The following is a 14,996-nucleotide window of genomic DNA, read 5'->3' as shown; positions in this document are numbered from 1 at the left end:
GTGCTTCCCGCGGGTTGCATAAATTAGTTGCCTTGTTCCTCTTCTAACCACTACCACTACTACCATCCGTCGACTCCGAGCACGCGCCAACAGCGAGCAAATTTCATTACAATGCTCCCCCTTGCGTATATCACAGAACTATTGCCTTCAACCAATGACACGTGCCATGTGTGGCATCATTCATATTATAACATCTCGCATCTTTCATCATAAACCACAAGTACCGCCATCAAGTTTTAGATTTATCAACTACAAGCATCATCAACTACAAGTCGTCTGTCAACACGTCCATGCTTCCGTCCGTCCGCACGGGCATCTGTGCGTTCATTCTAGCGTCCGTCCGTCTGTCCGTGCATCCGTCCGTAAGTCCGTCTATCCATCTCTCTGTCTGTTTGTACGTTCATCTGTCTGTACGTCCGCACGTCTATCCATCCGTCCATCTGTCTGCTAGTCTGTCCGTCCGTGCATTTTTTATAGTGAACATTCCATGTACCGCCATCTCCCATCTCGCACCCCCTGTGACACATACCCGCTCTACAGCTGGTATGTGCTACCGGTGGCTGCGTACTATTACATACATACAACAGATGGACAGACCCACGCCTTAAGAAGCTTCGCCCCTAAAACCTTTTAGAACAGTCACCCGCGACACAAACACGCTAAGCATGGTTCGTGGTATACGTGTACGCACCATGGGTGATTCATAGTATATCGGCCCAATAAAGCAAGTAAATCGTAATGCGACAGCTCTAACGAGCTCGTGCAGCAGAAAAAACACTGCTGGCATTGAAAGAGTTTTCTGTGAGCGAAAAATGCCGATGGTGGCAAGAGACCTCACCGCAACTCTTGCGCATTCACCAACTACATCTCGAAGGTGAAATATATCTACTTTCTTTTCTCAGTCGATGTATGTGAGAACGAGGAACATGAGTCGTGGCTTTACGTGCCATAGTAAACCGCAATTTTCTTTCTCTAATCTTGTTTATTGCATTAATTTATTCATACGTATTGCAGCCTCAATCAGGCTATCGCAGTAGTGGGATAAAAAAAAAGCAAGAACACAACTGAACATTCCTCAACAGATTTCCAGAAATTCTTCAAGTGGTAGAGAACCAACACTTCCGGGCAGTGAATTTCAGGCTACTATAGTTGAAGGAGAAAAAAAAAGTTGTATTTGAACTTGTCAGCGTGGGTGAAAAAATTGAGATGCTAAAGGCGTGGTCACTCTCCGTAGACGAGGACTTGGAAAATTTCAGATATGATTCGAGAGTGCTGAAGCGAGAAAAGCTGATTGAAATGTGCAGAAATTTTAGGCATTCAACATGACGACGATTCGCAGGTGTAGTGAGACCTAGCTGGGGAAGTTGTGAGCAAGGGGATGTCTATTGTGAGCAAGGAAAATTTCTGTTTTTCACACTGCTTGCAGAAAGTGGCACGCCGAACGACTTGTGAAACGCGGTAGTGCCTACAGAAAAGTAATTACATGCATCAGTACACTGAAAAATTAACACTGAAGAAGAGAAATGTATTATACAGGAGGTTCAATTATCTAATGTACAATATCTCTTGCTCTGTCTTAGCCTCTGTTTGATATGAATAAGAGCAACTAGCGGTTTACACGACTGTGTACATAGCGTCTCAAAAGGTTAAGGGTCCCCCAACTTTTTCGCCGGACGTTTGCGGCAAGGGTCATAGACATTAGTTTGGACTGTCCAGCAACGACCAGATCTGATAGCGATCACCAAACCAGATTCGCAGTGGCGCTGATCGCGATCGAAAGTGCGCGTGTGGCCCCACCATTTGTTGCAATATACCTTGTCCCTGTGCTTTAAAGTGGGTGGCAACGTTCCGCTGGACCATGAGCTACCCTTCGCACGTCAGTGTTCTCGACATGCCTGGCAAGCCCGCGATATGGGCACAACTAAACTTACAGTAATGTCGATCGACGTGGTAGCGCTTCGCTAAAAGCAAGCAAAAATAACAATAAATGTGACACAGGTATATGCTTCGTATGAAATAGATTCCCACTTGCGTGAATCTGCCGAAATTTTTAGAAGTAAGCGTTGGTGCATTGGCTCTCGTCTGCCATTGAATATTTTTCGATCTGTATGCGGCCAAACTGTTGCTCTCAGACGAAATATGCATGACTGATGAGGACCATTGTAAAAGTTTATTTATATTCACGCTGTATTTCTATTTAAAAATCAGGAAGTCTGTTGTTACTGAGTATTCCTGTATAGTGCGTCGATACGTGAATTTCCCATGTTGCTCAGATACTCTTTTGTGTGAACTTCCTCAAGCTTACCACCATCCTGCTTGAGCATGGTTGGTGACTCACTATTAATGGCGAGCGTAGTAGACCCACAGAACATGACAGAACTGTAGTCAGAGAGTGATACCAGGTTGGCCTAGGGGATATCCAGCTTAGCAAATTGGCTCTCGAATCCTGAAAAAATGCACAAACAACGATACCAGTGAAAATGTAGCCTTTCCAACGTTTATGCGAAAGAATAGCTTCGTTTAGACCCCCTCATTCTAATTCAAGCGCAAGCTTATCAGCGTAGTCTTCAAACGTTTGCTTTTTCTGACGACAAACATCGGTAATGTTCGGGCCAAATGCCAGGAAGATTTTACTGCGGAGCTGTTACAGTCGAATCGTTTGAGTCAACAGCCATGTCGGTTCCAGCACTCTCAAAATGCGAGAGGGGGCAAGCACCCAGAGAGAAGGAAATAACATCGTAAGTAAGCATAGGCGAGAGTGACAGCCTAGAAGAGCAGAGTTGCGAAAGTAGTGCCAGTTTGAGGGTACAAGCTAGTCCACTATAGTACGAGCGGATGGGAGTCAGTACAGCATTGTAAAGAAAAGCAATGTGAAGGTATGGAGTTTTCACACAAGAAGCCCCGCGCAAGCTAACCGAGACGGTGAGAAACGCCATGAAGTAGAGAACGTTCACTTTGCTCATTTTACAGCATATAAAAAAGAACACTTCATTCAGCTAGACAAGTTAAAGACTAAACGGTATAATGATGCCAATAATAATAAAAATAATAAAATCTTGAGCTTGGTTGAGCGACGTCACCACCCTGTTATAGAGGGAACGCTAATGGGAAGCCAGCGCTGCCAAAGTGGCGCACCTACGCTTCCCCAATGCCCGCCTAAAGTTTACACGACGCGCCGCCCTGGCGAGTTGACTGAGAACCAGCTAGCAGGATAGAGCCACCGCGAGGTGTATTACGGGTATGTTTTAACGTGTCCTCGTTCCCGTCGCGCACGCTGAAACGCACGGTGAACGCCGTTGGGCACTACCCGCGGCATGCCCGATGTGCGTCGTGTTGTAGGTATACTTTGGAACGAGCAAGAACAGCGAAGAATTAGACACTTCGCAGAAAACTGCCACGCAGCGGGCGAGCAGCGATGCCAGTGATTATTCTCCATTCCGTGTCAGCGATGTGCGGTGCGCGGTTGGATACTTTCGCAAGAAAGTGTTGTCGAAAGGACGGACGCTGTCTGATGTGAATTACGTCTAATACGCGAAAGAAACATTGTGACCTTTCGGCGTAGTGCCAAGCATAGTACGCATCATACATTTTCAGGTCAGCCTATGCGCAAACACGAGGCGTTCCGCAAGGGTCACTTCTTTCTCCTGTTTCATTTATTACACTAATGAGTTCTATACAACAACATAAGGATGCACACACATATGCTTATGCGGATAATATGGCATTTTTTGCTGCGGTCGACAATATTCACAATCTATATCAGGTGCTACAGTCATACTTATCAGCTCTAGAAGGGTGTCTTGAACACCTGCGTTCGAAAGTGCGAAAATGCTCCGCACTGCCATTCCCTTTGAAAGACCCCATTCATATTTCACTTCATTATCATCTAGAGTGTATTCTGCAGGTTGAGCAAATACTGGATGTGCTATATGATCGCTCCATGTTTTGGAAGGAACACATCGAATACTTATCAGTAAAGGGTGTTCGTGTGGTTGGTTTGATGATGATTTTGATTTGTGGGGTTTGACGTCCCAAAACCACCACGTGATTATGAGAGACGCCGTAGTGGAGGGCTCCGGAAATTTCGACCACCTGGGGTTCTTTAACGTGCGCCCAAATCTGAGCACACGGGCCTACAACATTTCCGCCTCCATCGGAAATGCAGCCGCCGCCGCCGGGAATCGAACCCGCGACCTGCGGGTCAGCAGCCGAGTACCTTAGCCACTAGACCACCGCGGCGGGGCGTGTGGTCGGTTTGTTACGCAAGATTAGTCATAGGGAATTTGGCATGCGAAGGCAAACGCTTTTATCAATATTGCCACAGTTCAACATTCGCAGAAGACGCGTGCGACAATTTGCGTTTTAAAAGCCGCCACACAAGTAGCAAGAAAGTCGCGCCATAGAACGCCATCCTGCAAGCCATCCATCCTGCAGAACGCCATCCTGCAAGCCAGCACCATCCTCCGCCACGGGACCAGCACGAGACACGAGGTGAAGAGGAAGTGACCGATGAAGTTGGAGACAGCGAGCAAAGGACAATCTGGCTGACCATTTAGTTTTGAGTTTACGAACACAGCTTCGCCATAAATAAATAGTTTGTATAGTACCAGGGTATAGTAATAATAATAGTTTGTATTGTACCACTTATACTAATAGTTTGTGTAGTACAATATACTGCATGTACGTTCGGCCGCTCCTGGAATTTCGATGCATATTATACGCTGGCACTCCTGCTTATTAGCTTCGCCCGCTTGTAATTATTTAGAACCAAGCCTTGCGCCTTTGTTTAGGTCTGCCTAAATTTGTAACAATTAAAGTCTTTTATATGGAAGCTAGACTCCCATCACTTGATTCACGTTTTAAATTGTGGCAATACAATGTTTTTTAAAGCTGTATGAATCCCCAGCAAGGCATTCCGAAACAGTTTCAATCTTCCAGCCTGAGTTGTTCTTTGGAGGATATTGGCCAAGATTTCTTACGCCTCAAGTTCTTCATATACAGAGCTTTCTTGACAACTTAAATGTCCAAATAAGTGCCGTATTTTCGATAAGTGATAGCAACAGCTCTGTCAAAATACAGCTTGGTGAAATTTTCCCACAAACAAGCGGAACCAATCTCAGACCGCACTTTAAATTTTATTGTGTGTGATTATATGGTTCATTCACCAATAAGGACAGTCTATGCGACAGATTCTTCACAAAATAAAAAAAATGTGGAATAAGGATGTTCTCCCCCATTATAGATTGGTCATTTTCTCTACGCGTTCCAGATGTTGTAGCCATTTTTGTAGCAGAATTTTTAAATATAATTTTGCCTCTCCGCAAAATAACTAAAAGCACTAAAATAACTAAAATAATACTAAAATAACTAAAAAATAACTAAAATAATAAAAGCATCCCACATGACACCTCGCTTAAAATTCTGAATATTAATTGCCGAAGTGTTGTAAATAAGGCTGTTGAGTTAGAAGGGGTTCTGCTCTCACAGAATCCTGACATAGCTTTCCTAACTGAAACATGGTTAACAGATTCGATCTATGACAGCGAAGTGTTTCCACCGGGTTTCAGTGCATATAGAAAGGATTGCAGCTCGAAAGAAGGAGGTGTATGTATTCTGTTTAAAAAGGGGTTAAAATTAATTAAAATGCCAGATGTGCCTAATGCCGAATGTATCTTTTGTAAGGTCAATCATGGTAACACTAGATATGTATTGGGTGCTTTATACAGATCCTCTGGTTCTTCAGTCAATATTATCGATGAGCTAAAAAAAATACATGGAAAATTATGTAAAGCCGGGTGACCGAATAATCTTGGCAGGTGACTTTAATCTGCCAGGTGTTGATTGGCCAACAATGACATACATTAGTCACTGCGATGCTTCCGCAGATACCATGATAGACATTGCTTTTCAACATGATTTATCACAGGTAGTTGAAAGTTACACAAGGATTCAAGGCAGCTCGAAATCAATTCTAGACCTTGTCTTTGTTTCTGGAAATATAACACATGATTGCGTTTGTGACATTGTCCCCGGTATTTCCGATCACCTTGCTGTAGTGCTAACCGTGTCAAATCTTTCTGTCTGTGAAAAACCCAAGGTGACTACTTTTTATAACTTTCGTAAAGCCGATGATGAGTCGATACTCGATATCCTTTCTTTTCATTTTGATGATTTTGCCGATAGTGATGATAGTGTAAATGATCTTTGGATTAAGTTTACGGGCATTGTAAGCAAAAGCATTGAGCGTTATGTCTTAACCACGTGTAAAAAGCCCAGAACCAAGAACCCGTGGATAACTAGGGAGACATTGAAATTGAGAAGGAAGGTAAAGCAATTAAAAAAGGAAAGTAAAACTTGTTGTGCTGATTTCAGTTGTCAAGAAAGAATTGCAGAATTGACATCTCAAATTAAACTTAAGGTTATTTCAGATAAAAAGCATTACTTTGGTGAGTCCTTACCTAGCTTCATTACTTCATCGCCAGAGAAGTTTTGGAGAATAATTTCTCCTAAGTCAAATGAATGCGAAATATTTGATGACGATGGCAGAGAGATAAGTGATCATGAATCAATTGCGAACCTTTTTAATGAACACTTCAGATCTGTTTACACTGAAGACAATGGTACCTTGCCAACTTTTGATGTCTCCTTACCTCCCATGTCTGATGTTGTTATCTCGGAAAGGGGTATCTTAAACATGTTACTGAAACTAGACACGAAAAAATCACCTGGCCCTGATTGCATACCCAATGACTTTTTAAAAAGGTATGCAGAATGGACATCAAAGTATTTGTACGTGCTGTTCTGTAAATCATTACTCGATGGTGAACTACCGCATGATTGGATAACTGCCCGAATTAAACCATTACACAAAAAGGGAAACAAAAACCAGGTCGGTAACTATAGACCAATTTCATTAACTTCAACATGTTGCAAAATATTAGAACATATAATACACAATCATATCGTAGAGTTTCTCAGCAAACACAATTTCTTAACTAGACATCAGCACGGATTTAGAAAAGGTTTTTCAACCTGCACTCAGCTAGTTGAAACCGTACATGACTTTGCGAAAAGTATTAACCACGGCAAACAATTAGATGCTATTTTTATGGACTTCGCCAAAGCCTTCGATAAGGTTTCCCACAAAAAATTACTTTTTAAATTAGAAAAAATACTTAAAAACAAAAACTTAATGAGCTGGCTCTCTTTCTACCTAACTAAACGACAACAACTTGTTTCTTTTCGCGACTGCAACTCAAAATATGTAATGGTTGGTTCTGGCGTTCCCCAGGGCTCAGTTCTAGGGCCTCTACTGTTTCTTTTGTTCATTAATGATATTGTAGAACAAATTCCTGTTAAAGTGAAACTTTACGCAGATGACTGTGTTTTGTACTTTGAGGTTCATAGCACATCCGACCAACTTCTGTTAAATCAGGCATTTCAAAAAGTAGCCTCCTGGTGCGAGGAATGGCAGATGGTCATTAACTTTGATAAAACTGTTTTTATGCGAATTACACACATGAAAAAACCTTTGCATTTCAGATACAATGCTAACAACACCTTTTTGACTGAAGTCACTAATTATAAGTACTTGGGGCTTTACATATCGAATGATCTCTGCTGGAACAAACACATTACACATGTAACGGCCAATGCAACTTACAAACTGTTTTTTTCTATGTCGTGCTCTCAAACTATCCACTCCTTCTGTCCGCCTTTTAGCGTACAAATCAATTGTTTTACCAATATTAGATTACGCCGCTATTATATGGGATCCTTTTACTTAGACTAACATTAACAAATTAGAAAAAGTGCAAAATAGAGCAGTTCGTTTTGTCTACAATAATTTTTCGAGGACTTCTGTTACTGACCTATTAAGCAGAGCTCAACTTTCACATTTATCATTAAGATACCGTAACTCAAGGCTTAAGTTTCTGTACCAACTAATTAACGGCCAATATCAAGTAGACATAGCCGATATTTTTTCTTTTTCTTCTGGCTACTCTACCAGGCAGAGACATGACCTCACCATAACCCCCTTTCCCACACGCAATAATTGCTTTAAGTATTCATTTTTTCCTCGCACCATAGTCGAGTGGAACAAACTAATGCAATTGTTTCAGCACCCTCATTGGCATTGTTTTCCTCGGAATTAGAAAGTGCACTAACCAGTTGAATTGTTAAATCGCATTACATACCAGTGTACATGCTTGCATAATTGTAGTCTCCTATTTTTTATTGTATGTTATTGCCAGTTGAAGTTTGTATTTGCCCTATACACATTGTATAACCTGTATATATTATATGTCATTATACTTGCCATTTGTTCAAGACTAACTTCATGTACCACCCTGCTAAAATCACCAAATGGTGATTGCAGTATCTGTAAATAAACTGCATCAACTAGTTCGGCCATAATTTTAACTGATGCGCTGTCGGTATGTTCTTCTCTTACTACAAATGAGAACTCCCACGTGCTGAGTACTTTCAAATCACTAGTTCCATCGTGTATACAGATGGTTAAATTGGTTTGGTTATCAGCCCATAAGAAAATTTTCCTCAATGAAATGGTGGGCGCATTAGCTAAGTCGTCATTAAATGACCCGGTTATCCACATATTTCCAGCATCTAAATTTGTTATAGGGGCTAGATTTAGGAGGAAAGTGATGTTAGAAGCATTTTCTTTGCCACCCAAAATAAACACACAAGAATTTCAACACCTAAATCATCGTTGGAACAGTATAATATGCGACACGCGTGCAGCTGAAATCGAAATCACAAGGCAGAGGTGTGTTACTATAAGCCTCAATTTTTATTTCCAGAGAGCTGGTCTGACTGCTTCGCCTAATTGTTGGTTTTGTGGAGTTCCTGAAACATTAGAACATTATCTGATATATTGTAAAATATACGCTGCATTGAGCGAAATCCCATAAGATCCCGTCTTTCGTCTCGTAGAATTGGATTTGACCACTCCAAATGTTTCTTTGGGTGCTTTGTCCCTAGGGTTCTCTGACGGGAAAGTTTCCGATGCCTTGAAGGAGTTTATTAAAGCTTCATAAAGATTCAGACTGTAGAACCTATAATTACTCCTAAACTAGATTTTTTCGAATTGCTTTATTTATTCAATTGTTTATTGTTGTAGGTGAAACCATCTGCTTCATTTGCTATATTCGTTATGTCAAATTGTCTATTTCTCATTTAATTTTTGCCTTTTTTAATAGTTTAAAAAACGTGAGCCAGCAAATTACCAGCGTTTCTTCAGAACTACCCGGTTCTTAACCAATCCCTCCGCGTGCATGTGGCCACAGTTTTCAGACCCTCCCTCCCTCTCTCCCTCCATCTCTCCTTCCTTCCTTCTTTCCTTCCTTCCTTCCCTTTGTTCAGTAAAGAAGGGTCCAGCTCTACGATCACGGGTCCTTGTTTTATCATTTGGTGCCGTGAAACCCGCGGGAACTGGCCAGTGCTGAAGCAGTATGATGAAGCCACCCCTACTTATTTCAAGGATAATTATGCAGAAATAGTTGACGAAGAGCAGATTCCAGGCCCTAATATTTATTATATACCACATCATGCTGTGATCCGCTGAAGTGCAGTGACCACCAAGCTCCGGGTTGTCTTTGACGCGTCGTCTCATGTCGTCGGACAACCGTGCCTGATTGAAGTTTTGTCGAAAGAGGTGAAGCTTGGTGTTAACATTGTGCAACTATTGTTGTCCTTTTATTGCTACCCGGTGATTCTTGCGGCAGATATAAAGAAAGCCTATTAGCAAATGTGAGCTCATTCGACCAGAAGACCACGATTTATTACGTTTTCTATGGGTTCAGCAACTGCCAACCAAGGAAGATTTAGCCCACCCACTGTCACATGGCAGATTACTTGGGTTCCTTACGGAGCAGCATCAAGTCCTTTTCTGCTTGCCGCCACGCTACTCCATCATTTTTATTCGTGTTGGGAAAAATTTCCCGTGACAGTGGTCCTCCTGGAGAAGGTACACAGTCAAGGCAAAGTCTTCACTGTGTACAAGACACGTGCTATTTTCACTGAAGCATGCACGGAGTTACGGAACTGGGCAGCAATCCGACCTGCTAAAGTAGCTGTTTCTGCAAGATAACGTGGCTATGGAGATGGAAGCAGGAGATCACCATCTCATGAAGGTTTTGGGCGTGCCGTGGAAATGTAAAGGCGATACGATCGCGTTGACAGTTTGCGACCGCAGCCTCCTTTGCCGCAAAGAGTCCGGCCACCAAGGGCACGATCCTTCGAACAGCGGCCAGAGTTTATGATTCGCTTGGTTATCTTTCCCGATTCACCGTGAAAAGTAAGCTGATTTTCCAAGACTTGTGGAAGCAGAAGCACTCCTGGAATGACATGCTGTCAGATGAGGTACAAGCTGCATGGAACGCGTGGTGCGCCGAGTTGCCAGATGTCCAGGCACAGATACCTCACTACGTGTTTCAGCACAACAGCAGCGTAGAGCTGGCATTTTAACCGCACATATTTACCGATGCCAGTCCCAAGGCTTGTGGAGCGTGCATCCACGTTCGGGCGCTTTTGCCAACAGGGCATGCGTCACACGATTGCTCATAAACTGAAGTCATGTCGCTCCCCTCAAGGCAATGTCCCTACGTCGACTGGAGCTGATGGCCTGCGTTATTGGAGCACGGCTAGCTGAGTACGTATGGTCCGAGCCATCTCTCCAGCTGGCATCCGGTCACATTTGGACCGACTTCTTCGTCGCCCTTCACTGTATCCGAGGTAAAACAAGGAATCGAGATCTTTTCATCAGCATTCGTGTGGCCGAGATATGCAAGATCACCAAGCCCGACAGCTGGGCGCATTGCAGCAGCAGCGAGAATCCTGCCGATCTACTCACCCACGGCGTCTCCGCAAAGGTGTTCTTGGAGTCGGATAAATGGTGGGACGGTCCCCCTTGGCTCTCGACACCAGGACTTATTTCTAGTTTTAAGCTGGTTGACCTTCCGAACGACAGAGACATTGAGCCTCTCTTTGAGACAGCCACGATGATCTGTCCATTCATTGTTTCATCGAGGACTTCAATTGTGCATGCAGAAGATTTCAGCTAGCTGAATAGGCTTTTGCGCGTTACTGCTTTCGTGCAGCAATTCGTCCACAACGCTTCAAGAAGGAGCCCTCCCCGCAGTGGAACGCTCACGACTTGGGAACTTGAAGAGGCTGAGAGTTATTGGCTTCGACTCGTGCAAGACTAGTATTTCGGAGCCGAAATACGATTTCTCGAGAAACAGAAAAAGGTGCTGTCAGCGTCATCGGCCCTTCGCCTGGCGTTTTCCCTGGATACAAATTGGCTCCTCCGTGTTGGTGGCAGGCTCGAGAACGCCAGCCCTGACATCCGGCATCCCATTCTGTTGCCCGCAGAACTCAAGTTGACCACGCTGATTGTGCAAGCTGCTCATGCCCGCACTCTTCATGGTGGCATCTAACTCACCCTGATTGAACTCCGGGCAAGATTCTGGAGGTTGAAGGGAAAGAAGACCGTAAAAAATGTGCTTTCTCGGTGCTTAACGTGCCGCAAACGACGACTGAAGGCAGCGTATGCTCCAATAGCAGCATTGCCACCAAAAAGAATAACTAAGGCTCAAGAATTTTCGGTTGTTGGCATCGACTATTGTGGGCCACTTTGCGTTCGCACGACTTACAACTCGAATAAATCATACATACTAATATATTCATGTACCGTGACACGGGCTGTTTACTTCGAACTTACCTCCGACATCACACCAGCGACCACGATTCTCGCTTTTCGTCAGTTTGTTGTGCGGCGAGGTGTTCCAGCCGTGGTGTACTCTTGCAACGCCAACGTTTTGTTCTTGTGCACCGAGGTTTAAATCAATCATCCCTGCGTTGCAAGAGTACGCCACCACTGCGCGCAACAGTAGAAAACTATTGTGGAACGAGCTCCTTGGTGTGGTGGATGGTAGGAGCGTCTCATCCGAACTACGAGACACGCTTTGAAGCTGATCTTAGGGCGTAGCAGCCTTGATGGAGAAGGCCTCACGACAACGTAATGCGAAGTTAAAGCCGTCATTAGTAGCAGACCTCTGACCTACCAGGAGGATAACCCCAATAAATTCCAGCCTTTAACTCCAGTGCACTTTTGCTCGGAAAGCGAGCCATCGCCAAGCCTGAGCCGGGTGTCACAGTAGAGACATCATGTTACGCTGAGCTACAATGACCAGTGCCGTACTGGAAGCGGATTAGCATGCAGTTTTGGCAAAGACGGAAAAGTGCCTACTTACTGCAGCTGCGATCAGCGCATTGCCGCCCGGAACAAGGTTCCTCACTGCTTCGCATGGGCGACGTTGTGATAGTGCACGAAGACAACATTTCTCCGACGTTCTGAAAACTGGGGAGAGTGACGTCGCAGCATCCCAGACGAGACGGTGTAGCTAAAGCATGCTCCATACGTTTGGCTACAGGCCACGTGGTGAACCGGTCGGTGCGAAAACTATGTGTAATAGAAGCCGCAAGATTACTGACGGACGCTTCATTTTGTCCCCCTCAGAGGATGTTAAAAATAGACTAGTGGGGAGTTGTCATGGTCCTAAGTACTGGGAGGAGAGGAAGAGAACAACGAAGTGGGATTCGGAGCTAACCCTTTGTTCAGTATAGACGGGTTCAGCTCTGGTATCACGGGTCTTTGTTTTATCACTCTCCTCACAAACGCGAGGAGAAGTAGTCGGCTCGAAGGAATCTCACTTCACTTGTGTAATGCAGCGTTTCCGTTGGCTAGAGCAAGTCGGAAGCGGGACAGCCCCTAGGTGAATTCGCATTGCGGCGCGCAGCACTCTGGCATTTACACTCCAAAGTTCTTGTAGGTGCGCTTAGCGCGAGGATGGTGCCGTAGCGGAAGCTTGGTCAACGGTGTAGGCAAACGCAGCTCATACCGCAGTTTGCACACCCGCTCCAACATGCATCATGATGCAGTGTGGCGGAGCAGCAACGCGTGGCCACAAGAACCAACACGGCACTTGTTGCCATGTCAACTGGGACTGGTAACATTGTGTTTTAATGGGTGGCGGCAAGTGGTTGGTCAAATTCTGACACCACCCTACAACACGGAGACGCGCGCACATGAATGCTTTTTAGCTTACGCCGGCAGCATCTGCTAGTAAAAAACGGACTGCTCGCGCTGCACAGCCATTGACTGGCCACCCCGTATGGGCACCGCACACTGACCAAAGAGAGCTGCGTTTTAGGGGTGAAGCTCCTTATATGGCGTGGCTTGTGCGTCCCTCGTAGTACGTAACCACCAGTGGCATATACCCGAAATAGCGGTCCTTACGATTTTGACCTCTAAGGTGGTTCCGGTGAGAGATTTCTTCTGTGCGTTGTTGAACAATAAAAGATAGTGCTCAATGCACATGTTAATGGCTGTTAAGGGGGAATGAGAGACAGGAGCATTCGGCCTTTAGGTAACGCGCACGCTGCGATCCCCATTAGCAGCTATTGGCATGTACATTGAGCACAATCTGACAAGAAACGGTTGCTACGTTATACTCGCTGGGTGCAACCTCCTTGGTTTTCGAAAGGTTTAGCGAGTGTTGGGCCGCATAGCCATGAATACAGTGAACTAGTATATACCATGAACTCAAGGTGGTTAAAGGTGGGAAGTAAACCCGAAGCGCAAGCCGTAAGAAAGTGTGCATGTGCCACCTCCCGCTTAGTCCTTGAAAGGTCCGCTGGATGGCGGTGCTTCTATATGGAGAATATATGATGAAAAAATGCGAGATGGTGGTACTTGGAGTGCTGAATAGATGGACGAACGGACACACAGACAGATGCATGGATGGACGCATGAATGGACGCAGGGGCGGATGCATGGACGAACGCAGGGATGGACGCACGAACAGACGCACGCACGGACGGGTGGATAGACGCATGGACGGTTACACAGACGTACGCAGGGACGGACGGAAGCAAGAACGAATGGACGAACGAATGCTTCGCCCCACTCCCCATCATTCACTCCGTGGATATGCTGCCATTTTTTTCACACTGCGCCGTCTCAAAGTTTTTGACATTCGCCATTAGGGACACGCAGAAAATAGAGGCGTGCTCACGTCCCCCATGTATCCCGGCCTATATCCGCCGACAGATGCAGGGTGCCGCGAGACGCAAGCATTGCATTCCATTTTCACCGAGGCCACCTTAAGGTTGCTTTTTTATCCGCTAGACTATGTATTCGGCGCTGCAGTCAAACTGGCAAACTGGACTGAACGGTGCCTATATTTAATAATAATAATAATAATTTTTATTTCCATCAGCGATGGAGGAGACTGCGGGTAAAAGTTGCTTGAAAGCACAAGCAACTTGACAGAGGCCCGCAGCCACCCCTACAGTGCAGGCAGCGATGGCAAACATTCACATAAAGAGAAAAAAAAATCACAAGAAACACATACTCAGAATACAGATATGTCTAAAAAAACACATCAATAAGGAAGAATGAAAAAAAGCAATATTTTACACTATTTACTATGTTAGCATGAATTGATGAAATGCTCGCGCAGTGTTCGTGCAGAAGTTATTTTCAATTCAATGTGTAATTTATGAAATGAATTTAAAAGGGTTGGCAGCGTGTATGATAGCTTCTGCATAGAATAGCTTGTCCGCGCAGTGACCACCTTCCACTGTTCTATGTAACGAGTGCCGTATGAATGGGTGTTTTTGGCAAGATGAGATAACTCGTGGAAAAACTTTAGGTTTTCTTTTATCTCTCGTTTGAACGCTATACTTAACTTGTAATTGTATAGGGTAAACACGCGGATGACATTTCCCTTCAAGAATAAATCTGAAGTATGGGAATTGTAGGGTACATTGAAAAGCGCCCGTAGAAATTTTTTCTGCAGTACATGAAGTCTTTCAAGATTTGTATATGTCGTCGTACCCCATACCAAAAAACAATAATACAAGGAAGAAAAAAAGAGTGCATTGTAAACAAGAAGCTTTATTTTAAAAGG

At 44.4% G+C, this 14,996-nt stretch overlaps 1 protein-coding gene across 1 annotated transcript; it reads left to right on the top strand.

Annotated features, from left to right (window-relative positions):
* The first annotated feature begins 10,616 nt into the window (after window positions 1–10,616).
* LOC142802981 (uncharacterized) lies at window positions 10,617–11,459 on the top strand. The gene is made up of 2 exons (XM_075888072.1): window positions 10,617–10,915; window positions 11,345–11,459. The coding sequence occupies exons 1-2, from the start codon at window positions 10,617–10,619 to the stop codon at window positions 11,457–11,459; spliced, it is 414 nt and encodes a 137-aa protein (XP_075744187.1).
* The last annotated feature ends 3,537 nt before the right edge of the window (window positions 11,460–14,996 follow it).

The sequence above is a fragment of the Rhipicephalus microplus genome, chromosome 3, assembly GCF_043290135.1.
Source record: "Rhipicephalus microplus isolate Deutch F79 chromosome 3, USDA_Rmic, whole genome shotgun sequence".
NCBI lineage: Eukaryota > Metazoa > Arthropoda > Arachnida > Ixodida > Ixodidae > Rhipicephalus > Rhipicephalus microplus.
The sequence above is the reverse complement of the archived record's forward strand: the minus strand, read 5'-3'. Positions and strand labels throughout refer to the sequence as shown.

Bases quoted from the DNA above. Each gene is read 5' to 3' on its own strand.
- LOC142802981 (XM_075888072.1), top strand. From the start codon at position 10,617: ATGTCCCTACGTCGACTGGAGCTGATGGCCTGCGTTATTGGAGCACGG. The intron at 10,916-11,344 runs GTGGGACGGTCC...TGTTGGTGGCAG, and splicing joins TTCTTGGAGTCGGATAAATG to GCTCGAGAACGCCAGCCCTG.